The sequence below is a fragment of the Hippocampus bargibanti genome, linkage group LG05 (genome assembly GCF_051943395.1).
Source record: "Hippocampus bargibanti isolate YZ-2025 linkage group LG05, ASM5194339v1, whole genome shotgun sequence".
NCBI lineage: Eukaryota > Metazoa > Chordata > Actinopteri > Syngnathiformes > Syngnathidae > Hippocampus > Hippocampus bargibanti.
The window spans coordinates 3941246-3967965 of NC_142738.1; the positions used below are offsets into that span (position 1 = coordinate 3941246).

General features: G+C 40.1%; 1 protein-coding gene across 1 annotated transcript in view; it reads left to right on the plus strand.

Annotated features, from left to right (window-relative positions):
• The first annotated feature begins 975 nt into the window (after positions 1–975).
• cftr (CF transmembrane conductance regulator) overlaps positions 976–26720 on the plus strand; it is a 31776-nt gene continuing 6031 nt past the window's right edge. The window contains exons 1-20 of the mRNA XM_088995854.1: positions 976–1296; positions 2013–2123; positions 5787–5898; positions 9303–9518; positions 9590–9679; positions 11623–11786; positions 12121–12246; positions 13495–13741; positions 14004–14096; positions 14819–14989; positions 15184–15375; positions 17914–18008; positions 18533–18619; positions 19922–20702; positions 22821–22949; positions 23044–23081; positions 23956–24242; positions 24330–24409; positions 25531–25681; positions 25910–26137. Coding sequence (XP_088851980.1) covers positions 1244–1296; positions 2013–2123; positions 5787–5898; positions 9303–9518; positions 9590–9679; positions 11623–11786; positions 12121–12246; positions 13495–13741; positions 14004–14096; positions 14819–14989; positions 15184–15375; positions 17914–18008; positions 18533–18619; positions 19922–20702; positions 22821–22949; positions 23044–23081; positions 23956–24242; positions 24330–24409; positions 25531–25681; positions 25910–26137 — 3451 coding nt within the window. The 5' untranslated portion in view covers positions 976–1243. The remainder of the gene's footprint in view (positions 1297–2012; positions 2124–5786; positions 5899–9302; positions 9519–9589; positions 9680–11622; positions 11787–12120; positions 12247–13494; positions 13742–14003; positions 14097–14818; positions 14990–15183; positions 15376–17913; positions 18009–18532; positions 18620–19921; positions 20703–22820; positions 22950–23043; positions 23082–23955; positions 24243–24329; positions 24410–25530; positions 25682–25909; positions 26138–26720) is intronic.

Below are 26720 nucleotides of genomic sequence, written 5' to 3' on the forward strand. Positions count from 1 at the left end.
TGTTCGATTCATCATAAAATAATGGATGTTTTTTTACATTATACAGAGACAATATGAACGCCATACAAACTTTAAAAAGTACATTTTAATTTTTTTCGTCCCTTTTTGAGAGGCATTAACACGTAATGAGAACTGTCCTTGACAGTTTTGAAAGGCGCTTATAAATGAAATGTATTATTATTGTTATTACAATACACTCAAAACAAATACAGTACAATCCTGTGTCAGCATAAATTGTCCAGCAGACGTCATTGTTTCCTCCATTACGAATTTCAAGTGACAACCCCCGCCGACTGTATGCTGCTCGAACCAAAATTTTTCCAACTACCGTAGCTGTTTGTAGACATTGATAATTTGAATGTTCAGCGGCCACAAATCCGTGCAAAAATAGACAGAGATGCGTGTTTTTTTTTCTCAATGTAATTGCAAAAGAATTGAACCACAACAACTTGTATACACCCAAAGCACTGATAAGACCACTTCACCGCACCGTCCCCACTTTATCTGTGTTCCCCTGTGGAATGTTATTTCTCCTCCCTCACCTGAAACTGTTCGTGAAATGAAACTGACTGTTTAAAGTTCCCAAAGAGTATTACACATCGTAAAACTTTCTAAAATAATGGGAGGCGCGGGGTATAGTGAAATGGATATGGGAACACAGTGAATTTTACATGTTCTCTCCCTGGGCCTGTGTGGGTTTTTTCCGGGTGTTCCGATTTCTTCTGAAATTCCAAAAACAACCATTGCAGGGGTGATTTAATGCTTCAACTATCTCTAGGTGTGAGTGTGAGCGCGGATGGGCGTCTATTTGTGTTCCCTTCAATTTGCTGGCAAAAATGAATGAATGAATTTGCATAATTAAAAAAAATATATGCTCATGCGTTTGTGTGTGTTGTCTGTGGTTGGCTCTTGCAGATGACGCGGGGGTGTGCGAATCGCGCGCGCACATAAAAGATGACCTGAGCTCACACGCGCGTTCACAAGCCTTCAGACTGTCAATCGGTCACGCCGCGGAGGCTGCACTCTCACCGGCCTCTTTGCGGTGGGTCGTCACGCCGAGCCGCGAGACTTTTTCTGAGTGGTCCTGGACGCTGAAAACTGGTTTTCGGGGTTCGGGACGAAGATAACTGGGTCAATTCTTTGGTCTGCGCGTGCGCGTGGCGGACGCCGAAAAGTGGGGGTCCACAAATGAAAGTCAGGGGCGCGTTGGGATCGCACTCAGGTGCACACGACGCAGCTGAGGATGCAGAAGTCACCCGTGGAAGATGCCAATTTCCTCTCCAGGTTCTTCTTTTGGTACGTTCCACGATTCGCGTGCGTGTGCGTTGACTCGAACTCGCGATACTCACTATACTCGAGTAAAACTACAAATAGTTACGTTCTTTTAATAGTATCGAATTCCTGGTCCAACGCCTTGTTGATATGAGGTAAAAGTTAAACATGGCAGAGTTTGAAATGTAATTACAGCTAAGTAGCCTTCGAAAGTGAAAATAAATGTTTACTGTCAGTTCTGTACAAACTAACTAGTTTCGCCCCCCATCATTACCTTGAATGTAAAAAGAATGTTAAAATAAAAAATTATAGCAGTGGTTTAACTTTTATGCTTTCAAAACATTTTCCCCACACATCTCAACTGACCAACAAAAAAGCTAATGCTAACAACAACAAAAAAAATACACCTGCGCATTTATAAAAAATTACACTTAAGCAGTATCGCTAACACAATAAATTCCATACACGTAATTTTTTACACCAATAATGTGTTTATTTCTTGGGTCAATTTGACCCATTATGTGTTAAAACCACTCATCTGAGTCAAGTCTGTTGCTCCTCTGATTTGGGACAAGTCAATTGAGGTGGCTGAGGCATCTCATCAGGATGCCTCCTCGATTCCTCTCTGGCGTACTCGTAGGTCCTTTGACTTTTGAGCGTTGTTGTATATATATTTTTTAGATTGTGACAATTCCAGAGGTGGCTTTTAAAAAATATATATATTTTTTTTTCCAAATCAGGTGGACGTCTCCGCTGCTCAGGAAGGGCTTCAAGAAGAAGTTGGACCTCACTGACGTTTATAAAGCACCTTCATACGATCTCGCTGGGAACCTCTCAGAGCGCCTGGAAAGGTATAATGACACTCTCACGGCCTATTTGTCTATTGGCATCCATATTTGCGGCCTTCATTTAGCCCCAAAACAAATTATTTTTTTTAATCACCCACCTATCTTTGTGACTGCTTTATTTCATGTTTATATAGGATAGCTGTCCATGCTAAGTGCTTTGTTACAGCTTCAGCTGTTGTTAAAGCGCTATATAAATTAATATGTATGTAGTGTATTGAATTTTAACCCCAAATTATCTTTTTGAGTTTTTACTTTTGTTCCCACATTGCGTCCTTTTCCCCGTCTTGCCATGCTTCCCTTGGTAGTCACTTCAAAAAATACGGGTTGGCATTTGAATGTGCCCTGATGTAAGCTGAAGCTGTGTGTGCCAAACAAACACCCTCTTTTTTTGTCATTTTTTTAATGTACAGTGATACCTCGGCTGACGAACGCTTTAGCTCACAAACCTTTCGGCTTCCGAACATTAAATTCGAGAATATATAATCTTGGCATACGAACTAGTTTTCAGCGGATGCACCAAACCACACCGCACAGCGCCACGGTGGCTGGCGCACTAGTTTTCGGCGGATGAACACCACACCACATGATCGAACAGCACCACGATGGCTGGTTTTCGTCACCACTTTCTTCGAGTGCGGTGGTGGTTTGTTATCGAGTGGAGTACTTTTGCTAAAAAAAAAAAAGACCCCACCACAGGCTAGTGTTAAGCCAAAGAGGACACAAAAGAAAATTACGGTCGAGCAGAAGAAGGAGATCATCGAAAAACACTAACGAGTTGTTCGTTTGTGTGACTTAGCGTCCCAGTACCGGTGCGCTAAATCGACCATTGCTACGTGTGGCTAAGGGTGTTTCTGTGTTGTCTAAGTAACGGTCTCAGGCAATAGAAGAGGTTGAAAAACTTCTGTTGATTTGGATTAATGAAAAGCAGCTAGTAGGGGACAGTGTGAGTGAGGGTATTATCGCCGAGAAAGCACGGCAACTTCACTCGGATATCATCAACTACATCAACAACCATCTTAAAGGTAAATAAAACGACTTTATTATCCAGTACAGTTTATTTCTTGAATTACAATCCAATAGCACATTCATTATACATAAAATAAGGTATCTTTTGTGTAATTTTAAGGCTTCTTTTGTAGAAATTTATGTTTGATGGGGGCCTGGTAACGAATTATTCTAATTTTTAATGATTTCGTAACTTTTCGCCTTACACACTTTCTGGGAACAAATTAAGTTTGTAAACCGAGGTATCACCGTACATTGTACTTTGCGTTCAAATCATCTAAAACTCAAGCGGATAATGTTCAGCGTCGTTTTCAAGGATCTAACTGATAGCTGTCTCAAGACGACATTTTGAAAATTCAACCAGGCACTTTCAATGAGTATGATAATATTCCAATAAAAAGGTCAATTATTAGTGAAACCTGGAAATGAAACATAAACTCCCAGGTCGACTTCTCAAGGTCAAATCATGACTGAATCAAAAAGCATTTGCAGTGAATTTTAACATCGCTGCGATGGGCGGTTGGATAAAAGGACCACAGTGTGTCCTTGACTCCCTGACGCATCAAGTGGCCTCGTGCCAACAAGTGCTAAAGAGTCGACCTTTAAAAAAAAAAAAAGTACAACCGCTGAGTGATTGGCTTCATTATTTTGACTCAGGAACGCAGTAAAAAAAGACTTCTGGGAACGTGAACTTTATCTTCTATTAAAAGCTGCACATTACTGGTTCAGGTCGAGAAAAAAAATATTTGATGAAAGAGCTGCAAGGCAAATCGTACGTCGGACAGGAAATGAAAAATGGAGGCAAGGTACAGTTAGCTTGGAGCGCTGAAAACAGTAAATGTGTAAGAATGTGTGCGTGTGTATACTTTTTTTTAATGAACAGTCTTTTCGTTTGCACGACAGGTGCTTTATTCGATAATAACAAAGTGTGATAAGTTGGCAACAATAATCGGAATAGGTACTATGGTACAAATATGGATTGAATGTATACAGTGATACCTTGGCTTACAAACTTAATTGGTTCCCAGACAGAGTGTGTAAGGCGAAAAATGTGTGTCCCAAAAATTAATTTCCCATAGGAAACCATTAAAATGAGAATAATCCATTCCCAGGTCCCCATAAAACATAATTTTCTATTTTCTAAGCCTTAAAACTACACAAAATATACCTTATTTCATGTATAATAAATGTGCTATGGTATTATAATTAAAGAAATAAACTGTACTGTATCAAAAAAATCATTTTATTTACCTTTGTGATGGTCATTGATTGGATTGGATTGGATTGGATATGCCTTTATTAGTCTCACAGTGGAGAAATTTACATTTCACAGCAGCAAAGTGATGAAAGGAATGAAAGTAGAAAAACAAAATACATGAGCTGCTGGAAAGGCAGCCACTCTCGCGGCGCCGTCTTGAAGTCAAAATAACAAAAAAAAAAACAACTAAATAACAAATAATATGACAGCATAGAGACACTATGACAAAACAAAGACACAGAGAGACATTCATTCTTCAGGACTTGCTGTACCCTCTTTGTGATGACATGAAGCAGCAATGATGGAGTTGCCTCTTGACGATATCCGAGTGACTATCTTTGAACGATCAAAGTTGAAACGCTCTCACTGTCGTTGCCTGTCTCTTTAATGTTTAACCCCCCCCCCCCCCCCACCTCACTGCTGCGTTCTTGACCAATCACGTCGTTTTAACAGAAGACTGGGGGTCGGGAATAGAGGACAAAAACAGTCGGCTGGCATTTTGTTGTGAGAACACTCATTGAGGCAGCTCCGTGTACGGAAAAAGTTCGTATGCCAAGGTAAAATTTTCATAAACGTAACGTTCGTAAACCGAAAAGTTTGTAAGCCAAGGGGTTTGTAAACCGAGGTATCACTGTACATCTAGCGTTTCCCCAGCCTGATATAGTTTTTTTTGTTTAGTTTTTTTGGGGAAAGCAAATATTGTGTTTGTGTGGCGGAATAATAGACACGTGGTTGACACTACCACTTTTCTGGCCAAGTAGATCATTTTAAGACAAAAGATAGCATTCTCGGGTTAGCTAAGCTAACATTTAGGACGTAAACCGCATATGAAAACCATATGCTATTTGAGCTAAATATACAATTTTGTGGTATTGTTGGAAGACTTTTATGTGCCAAGTTTATCCTTGAGCTTCTCCCTGACCTCTCGCTCCTCATTGTTGCACTTTTGTGACGTTCCGCCGCAGTCGTTCTTCTTCCTGGCAGTATAAATCCATCCAAACGCTTTTGTGCTTCTCCTTTTTAATCGCTCTTGTTGTCCCACCAGTCGTCTTTTCATGGCGTCACTCAGCATGTCATGCGAAATGAGGTCTGCGGAACAAAGATGCTTCTTGGACTTTTTTTTTTGGGGGGGGGGGGGGGGGGTCTGTCTACTTGTGGGAAGCTAATTCGAGCGTGATGTAACAAGGATAACACAGCTAGCGCTAATGAAGGTGGGGATTTATGTTACGTTGTAAAAAAGTTTCATGGGTTGTTTGTCTGCCATTTTGTGATGCACAAAAATATTAGGACAAGGTTCCCTATCTGATTGAATCGTGTTCTATAATTAATTATCAATTGGGGTCTTGATAATAATGTTTCATCGTATATGTTTTGTTGTTGTTGTCGTTTTGCCCCCCCTGTAGAGAATGGGACAGAGAGGTGGTCTCGGCCAAGAAAAAGCCCAGTCTGATGCGAGCATTGGCACGATGCTTCTTCTGCCCCTTTGCCTTTTTCGGGGTCCTCCTCTACCTCGGGGTGAGCCTTCTTGTCTTTTCTGTATCCGTGCGTACGTAAACGTACACTGCCGAAAATACAGTGAGACCTCAACTTACGAACTTAATTGGTTCCCAGACAGAGTGTGTAAGGCGAAGTGTGTATCTCAAAAAAGATTTTCCCATAGGACACCATTAAAATGGGAATAATCTGTTCCCGGGTTTTAAAATATACTTTTCAACTAAATAAGCCTTAAAACTACACCCAACATACCTTATTCTATGTATAACAAATATGCTATTGTATTGTAATGAAAGAAATAAACTGCATTGTATCATAAAGTCACTTTATTTACATTTGTGATGGTCATTTATGGCTTGATGGAATGGCGTTGGAGGTCGAAGGTCAAAAGGAATTGCTGTTTGGAAAGAGAGGCGCATTACATGAGGACTGTAATTAAAGAAATAAACTGTGCTGTCAAAAAAAGTTTTATGTACCTTTTTGATGGTCGTTGATGGCTTATGGAAGGAGAGTCACCTTCCATAAGGACTGTTGGTAACTTAACCTCTGGTGCTGTTCGGTCGTGTGCTTCCGCCGAAGATCACTCCGCCAGCCGTGGTGGGTGTGTATTATGAAAATAGTGCTTATTATAAGGTTTAATTTTCATAAATTTGACGTTTGTATGACGAAAAGTTTGTAAGTTAAGGTGTTTGTAAGTTGAGGTCTCAGTGTAATCTATTTGTTTACCAAATTCTGATGTTTCTGGAGGGCCGTTAAATGTTAAACGTAGTTGATTAATTCATTCACGGCCATTCGCGAATTTAAAATATGACGTCGAGCGCCGTTCCCGAATTTGTTCAAGTTTTGTTTTTTCTGGTTTGGGTGCCGATAAAGCGGTGGCCATGGCCTCTGGCAATGTTTTTCCCTTCCACTAAGGGGAAGAATTTCCCCTTTTTCCATGTTAGCGCTTTGTCTCAGTTTCAGTTGTTGTTAAAGCACTATCTGGCTATCTATTAGCTATTTATTCATTTGATTTACTTCCGTACTTCCGGGTTGAGTGAACGCTGGCGGGTTGAGTGAACGAATGTGGCCGCCGCTGCTCACCCACAGAAAAACTTAGCCTGTGACTGTAAAGTGACCTTGAGAGTTTTGAAAGGCACTTATAAATGAATTATTATTATTATTATTATTATTATTATTATTATTATTATTATTATTATTATTATTATTATTATTATTATTATTATTATTATAAATCAATATAGTATCGCATTGTATTTTGGACAGCCGGCCTCATATAACTCCAGACCCATATAATTTAGGAATTAAATCTTTTTTTCTGGTGAAAGAAGAGAGTCTCGGGTTTCTTAGGCTGCATTGAATATTGATGTAGTCCTAAAACTCAATATTCTGTGGGTCCTGGAATTTGAGTGACAATGACAAAAACCCTGCCACTTGGAGTGGACACATCTTTACACGTCTGGCAGTGAATGAGTTAATTGACGTGAATGTTGTGCCCCGGGGGTCAAGATGTGGTTTGCGGCAGTATTTGCCTTAGGCTCTACTGTGGACTGCATGTGCCATATGCACCGGTCTGCTACACAAATTGACCAACCTTTAATTTACCGTGTCAGCGAAAGAAATAAAAGGAGACATTGACACCCCCGAGGGCTTGTTGTAACTTCCCATCTCGATGCGAACCTTTAGCTCATCGCCGGTCGTCATGGTAACCGAATTCAGCATTCGCCTTGCAGTAGAAATGGGGTAGGAGTTGAGGATAGCAGAGTGGCCCCCTCAAAACACTTTTAAATCTTTTGCCCTATTTGTATTTGACCAGAAAGAATGTCACAGGCACTTTGGGATTCTCACCCACAAGTTGCCTTTTTAAATCAGTTATCAGACCACATGTACCTTGGAGAGACACATTGTAGTTAAAAAAAAAAAATGGAAATCGCTCACAGGTGGCTGTGACATTCTTCGCTCAAACTACACTAGGTGCTCAAATTTTATAGGCTGACTTTCTTTCTTTTTATCCTGACGGAACTACGCCTATTCTGAGATTTAGACTGTTGAGGCCAATGATAATGACACTATTGGTTGACGAACGGCATTTCAATCCATTTATTTCCCTCTGACGTTCAAATAAACAAACAATAAAAAAAGAATAAACAAATAAAGGATACACAAATAAACAATAAATAAACAAATAAGTAATACATAAACAAACAATACACAAATAAATAAGCACTAAATTAACAATAAATACATGAACAAATAAATAAAACATACACGAACAATAAACATTTCCTTTTTAAAAATGTATTTATTTCTGTATTTATTGTTCATTTATTTATTGTTTATTTGTTTATTGTTTGTTCATTTTTCTTTATTTGTATAGGATTTATTTATTTATTGTTAATTTAGTGTTTATTTATTGGTGTATTGTTTGTTTATGTATCATTTATTTGTGTATTGTTTCTTTGTTTTTTTTTTTTTTTATTGTTTGTGTTTATTGTTTGCTTATTTGTACGTTATTTATTTCTCTATTATTTATTTATATATTGTTAATTAAGTGTTTATTCATTTACGTACTGTGTGTTTATGTTTTATTTATTTGTTCATTTATTTATTGTTCGGGTATGTTTTATTTATTTGTTCATGTATTTATTGTTAATTTAGTGCTTATTTATTTGTGTATTGTTTGTTTATGTATTATTTATTTGTGTTTTATGTATTTGTTTATTTATTGTTTATTTGTGTATCCTTTATTGGTTTATTCTTTTTTTATTGTTTATTGTTTAATTGTTATTTTTTGTTTATTCGAACGTTATTTGTGTATTATTTATTTATATATTGTTAATTAAGTGTTTGTTTATTTATGTATTGTTTGTTTATGTATTATTTATTTGTGTTTTATTTATTTGTTCATTTATTAATTGTTTGTTTATTTTTTCTTTCTTTCTTTATACATTATTTAGTTATTGTTAATTTCGTGTTTATTTATGTATTGTTTGTTTATGAATTATTTATTTGTGTTCTATTTATTTGTTGATTTATTGCTTATTTGTGTATCCTTTATTGGTTTATTGTTTATTTATTTAGTGTTTATTCATTTATGTATTATTTATGTATTATTTATTTGTGGTTAATTGATCAATTGATGTATTCAGGTAATTATTTATTATATATTTATTATGTATTTATTGTTTATTTGTTTATTGTTTGTTTATGTTTCTTTATTTGTGTATTATTTATTTATTGTTAATTTAGTGTTCATTTATTTATGTATCGTTTGTTTATGTATTATGTATTTGTGTTTGGTTTATTTATTGTTATTTGTGTATCGTTATTTTATGTATTGTTTATTGTTCATTTATTTATTGTTTATTTATGCAGTATTTATTTGTGTTTTATTGATTTCTTTGTTTATTATGCCCTGCTCATAGGAAGCCTCGAAGACAGTCCAGCCTCAGCTTCTGGGCCGCATCATCGCATCGTTCGACCCCTTCCACGCGCCGGAACGCAGCCAGGGTTATTTCCTGGCATTTGGCCTCTGCCTGCTCTTCACTGCACGCTTCCTGCTTCTGCAGCCGGCCATCTTTGGCCTGCATCACCTGGGCATGCAGATTCGCATCGCCCTCTTCAGCCTCATTTATAAGAAGGTGAGGATGGCCTGCTTGGTTGGAGGCGTCTCCTAAATTGAAGCTTTTTGTCACATTTTTATTTTACGCAGACACTGAAGCTGTCTAGTCGGGTCTTGGATAAAATTAGCACAAGTCAGCTGGTGAGTCTGATGTCGGCCCACCTGAACAAGTTGGACGAGGTGAGCATATGCCGCTGTGAAGACACAAAATATCAATACACACTTACTGACTTACATAATGTCATGCTACATATCCCAAAAGCCCTCTATCCATCTTGCTGGATATCTAGCTGGCTATCTGGCTATCTAACTCGCTATCTAGCAAGCTATCTAGCTGGCTATCGAGCTGCCTACCTGCTAGCTATCTATTTACTATCTGTTAGCGATCTATTAGCGATCTATTAGCTATCTGGCTGGCTATTAGCTATCTAGCTATCTAGCTGAGTAGCTGGCTATCCATGAGCTATTTATTAGCTAGATAGCTAGCTTTCTATCTATTTGAGTGTGTAATTCCGGGTTGAGTGAACGCCGGCGCGTGTGGCTGCCGCTGGTCGCCCACAGAAAAACTGACTGTAAAGTGACCTTGAGAGTTTTGAAAGGGTGTTTACAAATTTATTTATTTATTTGTTTGTTTGTTTGTTTATTTAGGTATTAATGTATTTATTTATTTGTTTGTTTGTGTCTTTATTTATATGTTTCTTTGTTTATTTATGTGTTTTTTTTTATTCTGTTATTTATTTATTTTGTTATTTATTAATGTATTCATCTATTTATTTATTTGTTTATTTTAATCTGACTATATATCATTTTATTTATTTTAATCTGATTATTTATCTGTTTATTTTAATCTTATTATTTATCTGTTTATTTATTTTAATCTTCTTGCTTGTGTGAGTATTTATTTATTTATTTATTTATTTATTTATTTATTTATTTATTTATTTATCCATTGATTTATTTGTTTATTTATTTGTTTGTTTATTTATTGTGGGCGTGACTAACCAGTTTTGAGGTAGTTCCAAAAGTTTGCGGGGCTTAGCCACAGTTGGAAGGGTCAGATGGGTTGACTTTTGGCACACATCCATCAACGCGCGACAGATTATCAACCAACGCGATGGACCAGCGATTGTGCGTCAAAGATGTCCCAAGCCGACATCCGTCGATGAACGCAGAGATATTCTCGGCCGCACGTTGAATGTGGAAGCACTCTGATACTCGCCGACATACAATTAGCACCTGCCTACGATGTGGCTTTTGTGATTGTGGATTTTGTGTAAGTGTATGTGCGAGTGTTTGTGTGTGGTGGGGGTTTGCAGACTCTGTCATGGTCATTTGGGAAGGATCAGGGCTATTTATATTTTTTCACACCAATCATGGGACTTCAAGGAAAGTTCATTTGTTTCTTTGTATATTTGCTTTTTGGACTCCTACACACTTCGAGTGTACCATTATTGAAAGTGACACAGGGACTGATAGTGATACTGTTAACTCATTCACTACCATTCCAGAATTTGTTTGAGTTTTTTTTTTTTTTTTTTTTATTGCGGGTGGGTGCAGATAAAGCGCTGGTCAGGCCTCTGGCAATGTTTTTCCCTCCCACAAGGGGGCAGCATTTGCCTTTTGTTTGTGAAAGCGCCACATACTGTAAATAAATATGAATGGATTGTATTGTGTTTCGTACAGCCGCCCCCATTTCAAGATCAAATAACTCCAGACCCATATAATTTAGGAATTAATAAACAATTTTTCTCTGATGAAATCAGAGAGTCTAAGGTTTCTTACACTGCATTGAATGTTTATGCGGTCCTAAAATTCAATATTCGGTAGGTCCTGCTCTCACCTGTTTCTATTTATAATTGTATTTAATTTATTGCATTCTATTTGTGATTGCATTTTATTTATTATAGTGCTTATGCTTGTCTGTGACTCAAAAGTGTCCTTGAGAGCTTTGAAAGGTGCTTAAAATGTAATGTATTATTATTATTATAAAAACACCAAATATGCATGTATTTGTTTTTCAGAAAGTTTTTCATTGATTTCTAGATTTTTCTTTTTCATATTCATGAAGCTCGCCGAATCGCTTCGGGGGAAGTGAGTAAAATTCCTCCTTTGTGTGTTTGTAGAGCCTGGGCCTGGCGCACTTTGTGTGGATCACCCCCCTGCAGTGCATCCTGTGCGTGGGTTTGATCTGGGAACTGATCGAGGTGAACGGCTTCTGCGCTCTGGCCGCTCTCACGCTGCTCGGCATCGTCCAGGCTTGCCTCGCGCAGAAGATGGGACCTCACCGGTGCGCCCAAAAAAAAAAAAAAACACAGCAGATCGCATCGTATTAGTCATCTTTTAATTCCTGTTTTGTTTTTTTCTGTATTCCTTTGGGCTCCGTTTTTATGGGCCCCCGCTGGGGATAGGATGTCCACTTAGGACGTCCTATCTTGTCCATCTCTCTTTTCTTTGCACTGAAATGGAAATCCATTGTTTATTTATTTTTTATTGAGCTGTTTTTATGCATTACACTTGATTTTAACGGCATGTTTAGTCCACTGACTGACACACAAAAAATCTAACATATCCTGTTGTTAGATTTCAATCGGATAATCGAGTGTGCTTGATTTGTTTCAAAGGGTAAAGCGAGCGGGGATGACCAACCGTCGTCTGGCGCTCACTTCGGAGATTGTGGAGAACATTCACTCCGTCAAGGCGTACGGCTGGGAGGAGGTGATGGAGACCATCATCAAGAATATCCGACAGTAAGGGAAAAAAAGCAAACTACGATTTGGTTGGTTCACAACGACTCCGTCGCACTTCTGGCAGCATTGCTGCACGAATGTCCGCAGTTTTTTTTTTTTTTGTATGTGCCCTATGTCATCTACAAAGTAAACATCGTCATATATTTTTTATAATATAAAATAATGTCGATACTAAAAACACTTTTTGTATATTATTTCCTTTTATGTCAAATAAAAAAACGCATGAAAAAAATAAGCAGTAAAAAATGCTAAAGAAAACGTTGTAAAAAATGATCAATTTTAATTGGCACGTTCCAATCATGTGGTGATCTTGCAATGTAAAAATAAGGACTCCATTTAAAAGCACGTTCTATCAAAATGTGGAATCACCTCCAGTGTTCATCAGTCGTCTTAATCCATTGACGATAATGACAACTAGTACGACGAGTTGGTTTATGACACAATTGTTGGCATTATGTCACAGAATCGGAAATGAGAGCAAGCACATTTTATTCTATTATCTTTATTTTTACTGTAAAAAAATATAGAATGGAATCTTTTTTTGTGACAAAACAACTCATTCGCCGCCATTCACAAATTTATTTGGGGATTGAAAATATGCCGTAGAGCGCCTTTGTTCGGGTTTTGTTTATTCATGCTTGGGTTCCGATAAAGCGCTGGCCATGGCCTCTGGCAATGTTTTTTTTCATTTTCACAAGCCGGGCAGCATTTTCCCTTTTTTCCATGTTAGCGCTTTGTTACAGCTTCAGCTGTTGTTAAAGCGGCATATAAACCAATGTTTATGTATTGCATTGTATTTTGGACAGCTGCCCTCATTTCAAGCTCATATAACTCCAGATTCATCTAATTTAGGAATGAACTCTTTCTTTTCTGATGAAAGAAGAGATTCTCAGGTTTCCAACACTGTATTGAATGTTTATACAGTCCTAAAACCCAATCTTCAGTGGGTCCTGGAATTCAAGTGACAATGACAAAAACCCTGGCACTGGAGCGGACATGTTTTTTCAGTGAATGAGTTAACCAGATCATTCCACACTATAAAATAACATTGTATGTAATTTTCGCAGAGCATACTCATGATTACAAAAGTGTCTCCAACAATTTCCTCTTGCGTGGATCAAGTGTCCTAAAACATCGCCACAAGATGCCATAATGGCGCACCCAGTAATTAGCATCGCGTAAAATGTGACTTTTTAGCATCTAGCCGATATGAATTGGCAAACTCTCACTCGTCGTCTTTCCCTTCAGGGATGAGGTGACACTGACGAGAAAGATAGGCTCGCTGCGCTACTTCTACAGCGCCGCCTACTTCTTCTCTGCCATCCTGGTGATCGTGTCGGCCATCGTGCCGCATGCTCTGGGCAAAGGTATCATCTTGCGCCGCATCTTCACCACGGCGTCCTACTGCATGGTGCTGCGCATGACGCTCACTCGCCAGCTTCCGGGCTCCATCCAGATGTGGTACGACACGCTGGCACTGGTCAACAAGATCGAGGTGGGTTAACCTTCGCTTTTATCCACATTGAATTGATCTCTTGTTTAAAAGGTACCGTATTTTCCATTGTGTAAGGCGCACCCCAAATGAATGGTGTATTTTCAAACTTTTTTCATCTACAGTATAAGGCGCACAGGCGTATAAGGCGCAGGGTCAACTTTTGAAGAAAATAAAGGCTTTTGGGGGCGCTTTATACACCGGAAAATACGGTATTATGAAAAAAAGGTGTACTCATTTTTTCTTTTTTTTCTGCCTGATTTAGGATTTCTTGATGAAGGAGGAGTACCGTGTTCTGGAGTACAATCTGACCACTACTGAACTGGAGCTCATCAATGTCTCTGCTTCTTGGGATGAGGTGAGCCTTCGTCATCCATTTCTGAAAAGAATACACAAAAATCTCTCTGATCGACCCATTAATGCCTGGGAATCATTCCAAATGACTCCCTGAATCCTTTCAGGAACAATTTATCATGTTGTCATGTAATGAGCTGCATGAAAGGGTTAAAAAAGTTAATAATAATAATTAGCATCATAATAATCATAATAATAATAATAAACAAAAATCAAGACTCCCTGAAAATAATAAAAACACCTTCCTCCAAAATCCCTTATGGAATACAAACACAAATCAAAATCACCTTACAAAAATCATCAAAACATAGACACATTTCTCAAGTAATCTTTTTAAAATTAATAATATAGAAGCTAAATTAAATTATAAAAGGTATAAACTAATATGTAAAAATACTGATAAATTAAAATACATAAAAAAATAGAAATAAATAGATAAAATAAATAAATGGATGGATAAATAAATACATAAATACATAATGCATAATACATAGTACATAGTACATAGTACATAATACATAATACATAATACATAATACATAATACATAATACATAAATACATAATAGATACAAAAATACATAAATACATAACCGCATTGTGCACACCCATAATTCACACAGTAAGACCATCTTCGAATCCAGATCCTCAAACCTACGAAGCGGACGCGCAAACCACTATTACACCACGCTGCCCGAGCTAAATCGTATTTTTTTTTTGACTGTAGGGGATCGTGGAGCTGTTCGAGAAGATCAAGCAGGAGAGCAAAGCGAGCGGCCATGCCAACGGCGGCCTCTTCTTCACCAACCTCTATGTGACGCCGGTTCTGAAGAACATCAGCCTATACCTGGAGAAGGGCAAAATGTTGGCGGTGGCTGGATCAACAGGTTCCGGAAAGGTTAGCCTTCACGCCCGAGTTGCATTGTTACCCGTATTTCCCCATGTGGGTCTTCGATTTATTTGGATTAGCTCCAATGTCAGCCTCTGTCTCACAATATGGAAAATAATCTACCCGCGGCCCATTTTCCAAAATGGCCGCTTCAGAGGACCCAAAATGGCCGCTTCGTAGCACCACTCTGCCCCTTCCCACAGAGTTCGCTCCTCATGTTGATCCTGGGAGAACTCATGCCGTCCGAGGGTAAAATCCGGCACAGCGGCCGCGTCTCCTTCTCCTCGCAGACCTCGTGGATCATGCCGGGCACCATCCGCGACAACATCCTGTTTGGCCTCACCTACGACGAATACCGATACACCTCCGTCATCAAAGCCTGTCAGCTGGAAGAGGTGCGTACATTTCCATCACCTGAAATCTTCTGTTCTAACGACAGCCACGCAGATATCAGATGTGGAAAAAAAAAAGCCGGGTGACATTTTGAGCGTCCCAATTGCCCTTTTTTACACCATCTCGCGCGCCATTGACCCAACACTTATTCAGCTTCGGAAGTTCTAACAGAAACCATCAGAGAAACATGCGACACGTTTCTGCCTTCATAAGGCTTCAAAAATATTCACCTCTCTCCAGACCGCATTTACTTATGATCACACGGACACACACATACAGACACTTTCATAAACCCGATTGTTGAGTGAAGACCCCTCGGTGGAATTAGGGCCACTCTGTTACCATGGAAACGTGCAGCTCTGTCACTGCCATGTAACGTGAGCTGCTTGCTTGTCCATAATGGACAGGATAACACAGACTAGCAGTGTCCTTCGTAGTCTCTCACACACAAAAATAAACAATCAATATGCGACAATTGTCTGTGAAGGAAATCGACAGAGCACATAACAAATTGAGGAATAACTAGTTTTCAAATCAGAATAAAAAATAATGACTGTTTTTGTGGTTTACATACGACAATTTGAAATTTTGGATTGGACTTTAGCTAGCATCATGGACATTGACATGCTTGATTTGCTTTTGCGGGCCGAATAAATTGATGTGAAGGGCCAGATTTGGCCCCCGGGCCTCAACCTTGACACCAGTGGTCTAAATAATTCATTTTTCTGCCTGAATGTACTTTTTTGGGAAATATTTAATCTATTTATTTATTTTTTGTATGACGCGATGAAATCCTCAATTTGGATATTTGTTTTGATCGTGTGCTGTGAAGATGGCCGCACGCCACCTCATCGGCGGCGGCGAAGGGTGCTCTTTCGGATGTTTAGCTCCCAAACATTTGCTGTTGCCACAGCAAACAAGCACAGTGTGCACTGTCCACATGGCTTGACAACCACCGGAGGCCATTTTGTTCCTTCTGGCAAAGTGTTCACGTGATAACAAAAAAAAAACAAAAAACAAGACAAAAACGCACGTGACGGAAAAAAAAAATCGTCTCTACTCAATCCGCTTCATGTTGCTTGTTTATACGAGACCAGTTGTGATATCAAACTGTTCAACTCGCTGTTGATTGTGGTCCTTCATGCCGTGACGTCAGGAGTGTGAAAGTCCCGCGTCACAAGAGGTAGGAATTTTCAACCGTGATCATCAATCACCCCATCATCCATCCGTTATCGGTGACGTCGACACCGCTTGTCCCCGTCCTATCTTGTGATCATGAATACCAGCTGGTAAAAATTGAAAATGTCATTTTCAAAACATCCATTTTTTTTAATCAGTTTTTTTTCTTGCGACATTGTGTTCAGCGACTTGTTACTTTTACTGTATTTACATGTAGAACAAAAAAAGTAAATATAGAAGCAAAAACAATCTCCTGGTGCTGCAAAATTCTGGGTAATCTGGCATCCAGCAGGGAAAATGCCCTGCATGTAAGCTCGTATTCATGTTTTGCTTACCGCCCTCTGTGTATTTTTAGATTTATTTGAATAAATAAACATTTGTTATCTTTATTTATTTATTTGTTTGTTTATTTGTATATTTAATTATTTCTCTATTTATTTATGTATTGTGTAATTTTGTTGATCTGTGTGTTTATTTATTTGTATATTTTTATGTTTATTTGTTGATTTATTTATCTGTCTATTTGTACATATATTTTTTCTCTATTGATTTATTTTCTAGTTTATTTGTTTGTTTATCTACGTATTTATTGATTTGTTTTATGTGTATTGATTTATTTTCTATGAATATGGTTGGTTATTTGTGTATCTTTTCATCTGTTTTGTGCCTCTATTTATTTATTGTGTAGTTAATTAGTTGGTTTATCTCTATTTATTTATTTTTCTTTTAATATGTTTATATTTGTTGGTTTATTTATCTGTATATTTGTATATTTATTTGTTTCTATTTTTATTTACATTGAAGTTTGTTTGTTTATCGGTTTATTTATTTTTTTTATTTCATTTGTATGTATTGATTTATTTTCTATTTATTTGGTTGTTTATTTATTGACGTATTTATTTATATGCTTATTTGTACATGTCTGTTTGTATGTTTATCTATGCATTTGTTTGTTTATTTTTATATGAATGTATTCATTTTCTATTTGGTTGTTTTTTTTTATTTTATTTGTTTATTTGTATGTTTCTCTATTTTGTAGTTCATTTGTTGTTTTATCTGTGTATTTATTTATTTGTTTCTTTCTATATGTATTTATTTATTTTGTACTTATTTGGTTGATTATGTATTTATTTATTTTAAAAAGCCACTCTAGACATATTTTTAAAAATTCACTTTGGGAACTTGTCTTGGTGTTCTCCCTTTTCTTTTTTTCCATAAACACAGCATTGTTTTCATTCCGGCCCTATCGCCAACGCACCGATTCACCGAACAGAAAGTATCACAGGAAAAAGTCAAACAGTCCGTTTTTCTCGATGATGTCATGATTTCACTATCAAATGATGTGCTGTGCCCCGCCGTAGGACTTCGCCTTGTTGCCTGACAAGGACAAGACGCCGCTGGGCGAAGGAGGCGTGACACTCAGCGGCGGTCAGAGGGCCCGTCTGGGTTTGGCCAGGTACTTTCCGTGTCCCATATTTCCTTCCCATCATCCAACGAGTTGATTTCGATGCATGAGAGAAAATTGTCTTTTATTTTGGGTGATTAATTACAAACCGTGAGCTCAGGTGGGTTCCTTGAATTTAATTCTTAGTCTTTATGTGCCCTGCTAAAAGTTCGCCTACCCATGACGACAAAATTCACAACAGGTGGAGTCACTTTGGTGGATGTGTACCCATTGCGGATGAATCAGGAACATATCCGCCATGATAAGTGGGGGGTGGGGTGTCGGTGGAGGGCTTCATTTACAGGAAACGTCTTCTCTAAAAGTGTTTTACCATCTCTACTCAGCTGCTCTCTGAAGTCTAATTAGGATTTTAATGACGTATGTGTTGACGTTTGTGCTCATGTGTGTGACTCACGTTATGATAAATTATTTATGGCATTTTTTCACTGCGGTAAGTGTCGTGCATGGCTTCCGTTTAAAGCCACATTATTCGCCGTTTTCACCCATGACAAATAACCACTTGTGTGTGTCTGCAGAGCGGTGTACAAAGATGCTGACCTCTACCTGCTGGACGCGCCTTTCACACATTTAGATATTGTGACAGAGAAAGAGATTTTTGAGAAGTATTACAAATCAAATTTTTTGATACATTCCTAAAATGAGACGGAAAAATGATAACATGTGCATCAAAACACCAGATGATAAATAAAATGTTGATATTAACTCATTCACTGCCAGGCGATGTGCACAAACGTGTCCACTCCAGTGCCAGGGTTTTTGTCATTGTCACTCGAATTCCCGGACCCACAGAATATTGAGTTTTAGAACAACACATACATTTACATGCAGCATAAGAAAGCTTAGACTCTCATCTTTCATCAGAAAAAAAGAGTTAATTCCGCGTCTGGAGTTATATGAGCTTGAAATAGGTGCGGCTGTCCAAAATACAATGCAATACATGCATATTGGTTTATATAGCGCTTTAACAACAGCTGAAGCTGGTACAAAGTGCTAACATGGAAAAAAGGGAAATGCTGCCCCCTTGTGGAAAGGTAAAAACATTGCCAGAGGCCATAGCCAGCGCTTTATCGGCACGCAAGCATGAAAAAACAAAACCCGAACAAATTCGGGAATAGGGCTCTACGTCTTATTTTCAATTCCCGAATAAATTCATGAATGGCAATGAATTAGTTAAAAAACTACGGGACACGAGTTAATTTGCAATGCACATTATCCTGTCTGGAGGAAAGACGCAGTTGTACATTTCTAAGATAAATGTCATCTTTTTCCTGTAGAATACCAAATATTTGCAGATCAGCACTTTTGGATTATAATATTTAGAATTTTATTTTATTTTTTCTTAATATATGTTATATATAATTTATTTATTTGTTTATTTGTCAAAATTTTTAAAATATTTATATTTTTTTTGTGGGATTTTTTTCTCGACAAGCCTCGTCAACCTGCCACTTTTTTAAATGTATTTTTTACTAGGAAAAAAAATCATCTTAATTTACAGCAAGTAGCAGTTTGGCAGATACATTACAATACAATATACAATACAATATATACCTTGATTTGTATAGCGCTTTAACAACAGCGAAAGATGGAACAAAGTGCTAACATGGACAACTATCGTATACAGAAAATAAAGCAGTGACAAAGATGGTAGGAAGCCTCAGCGAGTGAAAAGCTCTTCAAAAAAGTACAATATTATGGAGTTCAATTTTATTTTGTTTGAAAGAAAAAGAGAATTGTATGTTTTTAAGAGGGCGGCAGGAACGGATTAATGGCATTTCCATTTATTTCAATTACGGAAGATGATTTGAGATGTTTTTGCTGTGCACATATTCATGGAAGAAAGGCAATTTTATTATCAAGAAAGCACTTTCCAACTCTGTCCTCATAGCAGCATCCGTTTCCAGGTGCGTCTGCAATCTAATGTCCTCCAAGACTCGCATCGTGGTGACCAGCAAGCTGGAGCACCTGAAGCGCGCCGACCAGATCTTGCTCCTCCACAACGGCGACTGCTACTTCTATGGCAGCTTTTCAGAGCTCCAAGCTCAGCGTCCCGACTTCAGCTCGCTGTTGCTGGGCATGGAGGCGTACGACAACGTCAACGCCGAGCGCCGCGGTTCCATCCTCACCGAAACGCTACGTAGGGTCTCGGTGGACGAGACCGCCGGTTTCAGAGGGCCCGAGTCCAGACGCCATTCTGTCCGCCACCCGCCGCCCCCTCCGATCATCAACGGGCCCCAAGGCGCTGGCGACGGTTACCCGGAAAAGCGCAAACAGTCGCTCATCCTCAACCCCCTGGCCGCCGCCCGCAAGTTCTCCTTCATTGGTCAGCAGAACGCCACCGGGGCGCCGCCCGCGTCCATGGAAGACGCCGTGCGGGAGCTCTCCGAAAGGAAATTCTCCATGGTACCCGAAGACGACCAAGTGGAAGAAGTTCTCCCTCGAGGGAACATGTACCACCACGGCCTCCCCCACCTGGGCGGGCAGCGCCGGCAGTCCGTGCTGGCGTTCATCACGGCCACGCAAGGCCACGAGCGACACGAGCAGATGCAGACGTCCTTCCGGAAGAAGCTCTCCATCGCGCCGTCCCACTGCGACATGCCGTCCGACATGGACATCTACTCCCGACGTCTGTCCAAAGACAGCGTCTATGACATCAGCGAGGAGGTGGACGAAGAAGACATGGAGGTAGTAACGCCTTTGGGATTTGCTTTTAGCCCTCTGTATGCTGTCGCGGGTTCACGAGTACTTATGAATCAGTCATCTTTATTGGCCAAGTATGTAGAACACACAAGGAATTTATCTCCGGTAGAACACGCTGCACTAGTATCATCATTACAAAAATGGCAAAGAGGCACTATACAGTTATATTTAGGTTACTGTTTAGAGAGTTAATGGCGACGGTTGAAGATGCCGTTTAAAGGACAACCGACGCCCCCGGACAAGTTGCGTCCATAATTTGTAAAATGACTTCAAATGACTTCTACTGAGCGCATTTTACAAAGATTCCACCGAATATAGCTATATTTTACGTTTTAAGACACGAGCTGAATATTCATGAAGTCTTGTTTTCGAGTTGATGATGATGCCCGAAATGACGTCACTAAAGGAACGCCCCTGACAGAGAAAGCGACACACAATGCATTTTGGGTACTTTTTTTCGTCTGAAAACACTGTGTTGATTGCAAAATTAGAAGGAAAACTACATATATAACGCGATGGTGAATCGTGTGGCAGCCAATTGCGGTAACACGCATAAAGAAGGTGTAAGTTTGCACAAATTCCCAGCGGACAAATCAACCCATTTCATATACTGGACGAAACGCAGCTTGTGCACCATCTTGTGCATTTTCTGTGTGCGACGGCTCGAATTGATACGAAAGGACTTCTTTAATCGATTGCAAACATTTATGCTTTCCTCTTCAGAACTATTTGAATCATATTCATAACTGGATGAGTAACAAGAAAGCATCTTCTCCAAACCTGAACTCTCTGAAGCCATTGCTTTGATTCTGGAGCAAGGCAGTGTGTGACCCATAGTGACGTCACGAACAAGGGGGCGGGACTTTCTGAATATCCCCAGTTTTGAGCTTATTTGTAGCAGTTTTAGCACACTTTAACTCATTTTTATTGGTGTTTTGCATTTGACTGAAATATCAGCCTGCGTGTTTTGGGTATTTTAGATGCTATGAAACGTTTTTCTGATGTCAGTTAGGAAACAAAAAAATGGTGTCGGTTGTCCTTTAAATGTCTGCTGTATTTGGTGCGCATGGATCGGTAGCGCCTGCCTGAAGGGAGTCGGAGGAAAAGGTGGTGGGCAGGGTGCGGAGGGTGAACAAAATGTTCAAGTTATGAAAGGCCTCCACGTTGCCTCTAGTTACAAAAGAAAGAAATGACAAGATATAAGAGTTAAAAATACAGTATGGGTTTGCTCAGAGTTTCCTGAACGCAACATACTTGTAGCTGCTCTGCTATTGGCAACTACCATGCATCATCCTGGCATCCTATTGGCTAAGAGGGACCTCTACCAAATGTGTCTATGTATCTGGATAGATAAATATGCCATTCTCCTTTCTCGCCATAATGTGTCCCGATAGTTTTACGTGAATGTGAATCACCCACAAAAAGTGTTCACCAGTCGGGTGATTGATCCTTCACTATGCTGATGTTGGCCTCGGACGTTTTTGGATTGTTAAAGGAACACCAGGCAAAAAAATATATATTCTCGGAGACAATATTCTAATTGAAACTTGTATTTGTTACATATTTTGATGAATTTATATGCTTTCGGAAACATGTCTGAATTTTGGGGGAGCTAGGAACGGATTAGGGCTTTTACATGGAAAACACGTCTCAAGTTACAAACTTTTCTAGATGATAAGTTTTTTTTCTAGAATCAATTAACTCATTCACTTCCAGACGATGTGCAAAAATGTGTACAGTCCAGTGCCAGGGTTTTTGTCATTCTCACTCAAATTTCAGGATTCCAGAATATTGAGTTTTAGGACTATGTAAACATTAAATGCAGCGTTTAGAAACCTTAAACTCTCTTCTTTCATCAGAAACGTTAATTCCTAAATTAATCATCTGGAGTTATCTGAGATTGAAATGTGGGTGGCTGTACAAAAGACAAATGCTGCCCACTTCTGGCAGGGAAAAAAACATTGCCAGAGGTCTGACCAGCGCTTTATCGCAAGAAAAACCAAAACCCGAACAAATTCGGGAATGTCGCACGTCATATTTTCAATTCCCGATAAATTCAGATCTCTGCGTAATTTGTCTTGTGGTTGCGGTTATCCCCGACAGCAATGCTTTGCGGACGAACGCGAGAACGTGTTTGAGACCACGTCATGGAGCACCTACCTGCGCTACGTCACCACCAACAGGAGCTTAGTCTACGTCCTCATTTTCATCTTTGTGGTCTTTGTTATCGAGGTGACCACACACACACACACACACACACACGTGTGTATAATCCCATGTCGACGTTTCGCTAACGCAAGTTGATTATTTCTCGCTGTGTTTGAAGGTTGCGGGTTCGGTCATCGGGATCTACCTCATTACCGAGTAAGTACAGCGATGCTTTGACTTACGAACTTAATTGGTTCCCAGACAGAGTGTATAAGGTGAAAAGTGTGTATCTCAAAATTTAATTTCCCATAGGAAACCATTAAAATGAGAATAATCCGTTCCCAGGTCCCCATAAAACATTATTTTCTACTTTATAATATATAAGAAATAAACTGTACTGTATTTAAAAGTCATTTTATTTACCTTTGTGATGGTCGTTGATGGCTTGATGGAATGGAGTGGCCGGTTTCATCAGCATTAAACACTTGATGAGGAACGTAGCCTTCTTCCTTCACCATCTTGAGGAATGATCCCTTGTAGCTTTCTCTGCGATCATTTTACCTAGTTCCTCATCAATTGTGTTCTGTTTGGCTGGGTTGATAGCTTTTTGCATCAAGTGTACAGATGGCTTGTGCGGGTTTTTGTGGAGCGTGATTGATGGATATTTTAACCTTGCAGTCTACACTGCCTTTTAACTATCAAAATTGAAATCCATTTTCTCACTCTCTGTCGTCTGCCTGTCTCTTTACTGTTTAAATCCCCTCCCCTCACTGCTGCGTTCTTTACCAATCATGTGGCTTTAAGCGAAGACTGGGGGCGGGGAATAGAGGACGAAAATGTGTCGGTTGCCATTTTCTTGTTAGGAGAACGGGCTCATTCGCGAACGACACACCATTCATTGTGGTGCTCCGTGTGTATTCTGAAAAATAGTTTGCATGCCAAGGTAAAATTTTCATAAATTTAACGTTCGTAAACCGAAAACTTCGTGAGCCAAGGGGTTCATAAACCAAGGTATCACTGTAGCACCTTCTTCGGAAAAAAAACGTGAAGAAACCCTCCGAATTGTCTTGATCTCTGTCCGTCCCATCAGTACCATCTGGAGAGACGGCGCCAACCCGTCGTCGCCCAACTACATCGACGAGCAGCACCCCAACGCCTCGTCGCCGCCTACCCACTTGGCGGTCATCGTGACGCCCACCAGCGCCTATTACATCATCTACATCTACGTGGCCACTTCGGAGAGCGTCCTGGCGTTGGGTTTCTTCCGGGGGTTGCCACTGGTCCACACGCTGCTCACCGTCTCCAAGAGGCTGCACGATCAGATGCTCAGCTCCGTGCTGCGCGCTCCCATGGCGCTGCTCAACACCATGAAGACAGGTGAGCCGGAGGCGGCGCCACGTCGTCTGTCGGATGCCCATCGTCACCACCCCCCGACCACCATTTTGGTTTTTGTTTGGGCGTCAGGCCGCATCATGAACAGATTCACCAAGGACATGGCCACCATCGACGATATGCTGCCTTTGGTGCTGTTCGACCTCATTCAGGTAACACTTGAGAAATGGAGCGACTACAACTACAGCATTCCCTCACTGATGCTCTCACTCTTTCTCCCACATTCTCTCTCTCTGTCACTCTCACATTCTCTCTCATTCTCTCTCTCGCTCTCCGTCTGTCTGTCTCTGTCCCTCACATTCTCTCTCTGTCTCTCTCACTTTGTCTCTCTCTCACATATCTTAAATTGTCTTCTCTCTAATTCTCTCTCTCTGTCACATTCTCTTTCTCTCTCTCTCTCTCTGTATCTCTCACATTCTCTGTCATTCTCTCTCGCTTCCCGTCTCTCTTTCTCTCACATTCTCTTTCTCTCTCTCTCTCTCTCTCTCTGTCTCTATCACCTTCTCTGTCATTCTCTCTCTTTAATTCTCTCTCTCTCTCTCACACATTCTGATTCTCTGTCTCTCTCGCTTTCTCCGTCATTCTCTCTCTCTAATTCTCTCTCTCATTCTCTCTCTCTCTCTCTCTCTCTCTCTCTCTCTCTCTCTCTCTCTCTCTCTCTCTCTCTCTCTCTCTCTCTCTCTCTTTCACACATTCTGATTCTCTCTCTGTCTCTGTCACTTTCTCTGTCATTCTCTCTCTAATTCTCTCTCTCTCTGTTTGTCTCTCTCACATTATCTTTCTCACACATTCTCTCTCATTCTCTATCTGTCTCTGTGTGTCTATCTCTCTCTCACACATTCTATCTCTCACATTCTCTGTCTCTCACACATTCTCTCTCATTCTCTATCTGTCTCTCTGTATGTCTATCTCTCTCTCTCTCACACTCTCTCATTCTCTCTCTCTCTGTCTCTGTCACATTGTCTCTCGCTCTCTCTCAAATTCTCCCTCTCACATTCTCGTCCTTACTTTCTTTCCCTTAGTCTCTCTCATTCTCTCTCACATTCTGTCTCTGTCACATCCAGTCATTCTCTCACATTCTCTCTCTTGTATTCTCTCTCTCACACATTCTATCTCTCACATTCTCTCATTCTCTGTCTTTCTTTCTCTCTTTCTCTCACACTCTCAAAAATGCAACAAAAAAGCAGATTTCAAGACATTGCATTTATAAATGTGCAACAAAGATTCGCTCTTAACGTATACATTTCCCCTTCCCACCTCCCCCCACCCCTAGCTGTCAGTGATCGTCTTGGGCGCCATCTTCACTGTGTCCATCATCCGTCCGTACATCTTCATCGCCGCCATCCCGCTGGCTGTCATCTTTGTCATCCTCAGGAAGTACTTCCTCAGGACAGGGCAGCAACTCAAGCTGCTGGAGGCTGAAGGTGAACGCGGACGATTGACAGAAAAAAGTTTGCGGCACTAACTGCTTATCGTTTCGCTAAAATGACGAGGGGGGCACTGGGTTGGGATGGTGTGGGATTTCCTTCATCCCCATCCTGGTACGTGCAGCAGGCTGACCGCCCAGAAGAACATCAATCACTCATGGCCCCACTCCCACTTCCTTCAGAATTGTAGTAATAGTACTTTTTTTTTAAATTGATGCCACACAGCTCGCAGTACGATCTTCTCGCACGTGATCATCTCGCTGAAGGGCCTGTGGACCATCCGGGCCTTCGGACGTCAGACGTACTTTGAGATGCTCTTCCACAAGGCGCTCAACACCCACACGGCCACCTGGTTTCACTACCTTGCCACCTTACGCTGGTTCCTCTTTCGCTGCGATGTCATCTTTGTGCTCTTCTTCACCGCCGCTGCTTTCATCGCCGTGGGAACCAACCGTGAGTACGGACGGTGTTGCGAAATGTTTGTTTTTTTGGAGCTCATCGGATTCCGGGAGCTTCCGTAGCTTCTCTGCTGGGATGAATAAAGTCTCTCTCGAATCGTTTGCGAACAATAGGGCGAGAATGTGGGCGTATGTGAACATCGATAATACTCATCGGGTTTTTTTTTTTTTTTTTGAACGTCCTCACCGAATGTTTCCACCAAAAAGGGCGTGATGACTCTTATTTCAAGTCTTATCTGAACACTGCACTCTGTCCACTGCTGCCGTTCAATTGGATACAATGTCAGAGCACAGGAAATGTGTGTGTGTATGTGTGTGTGTGTGTGTGCGTGTGTGTGTGCGTGTGTGTGTGCGTGTGTGTGTGTGTGTGTGTGTGTGTGTGTGTGTGTGCGTGTGTACGTGTGTGTGTGTGTGTGTGTGTGTGTGTGCGTGCTTGTGTGTGTGAATAGTGAGCACGGGCAAAAAAAAATGTGTGTCCTAAAATCACATTTTTATGAGTTTTACAAATATATTTTGTTCATGTTTGAAATTGGGTTCCCACGGGGCAAATGCCTCACACACCTTGTCCCCACCATGCA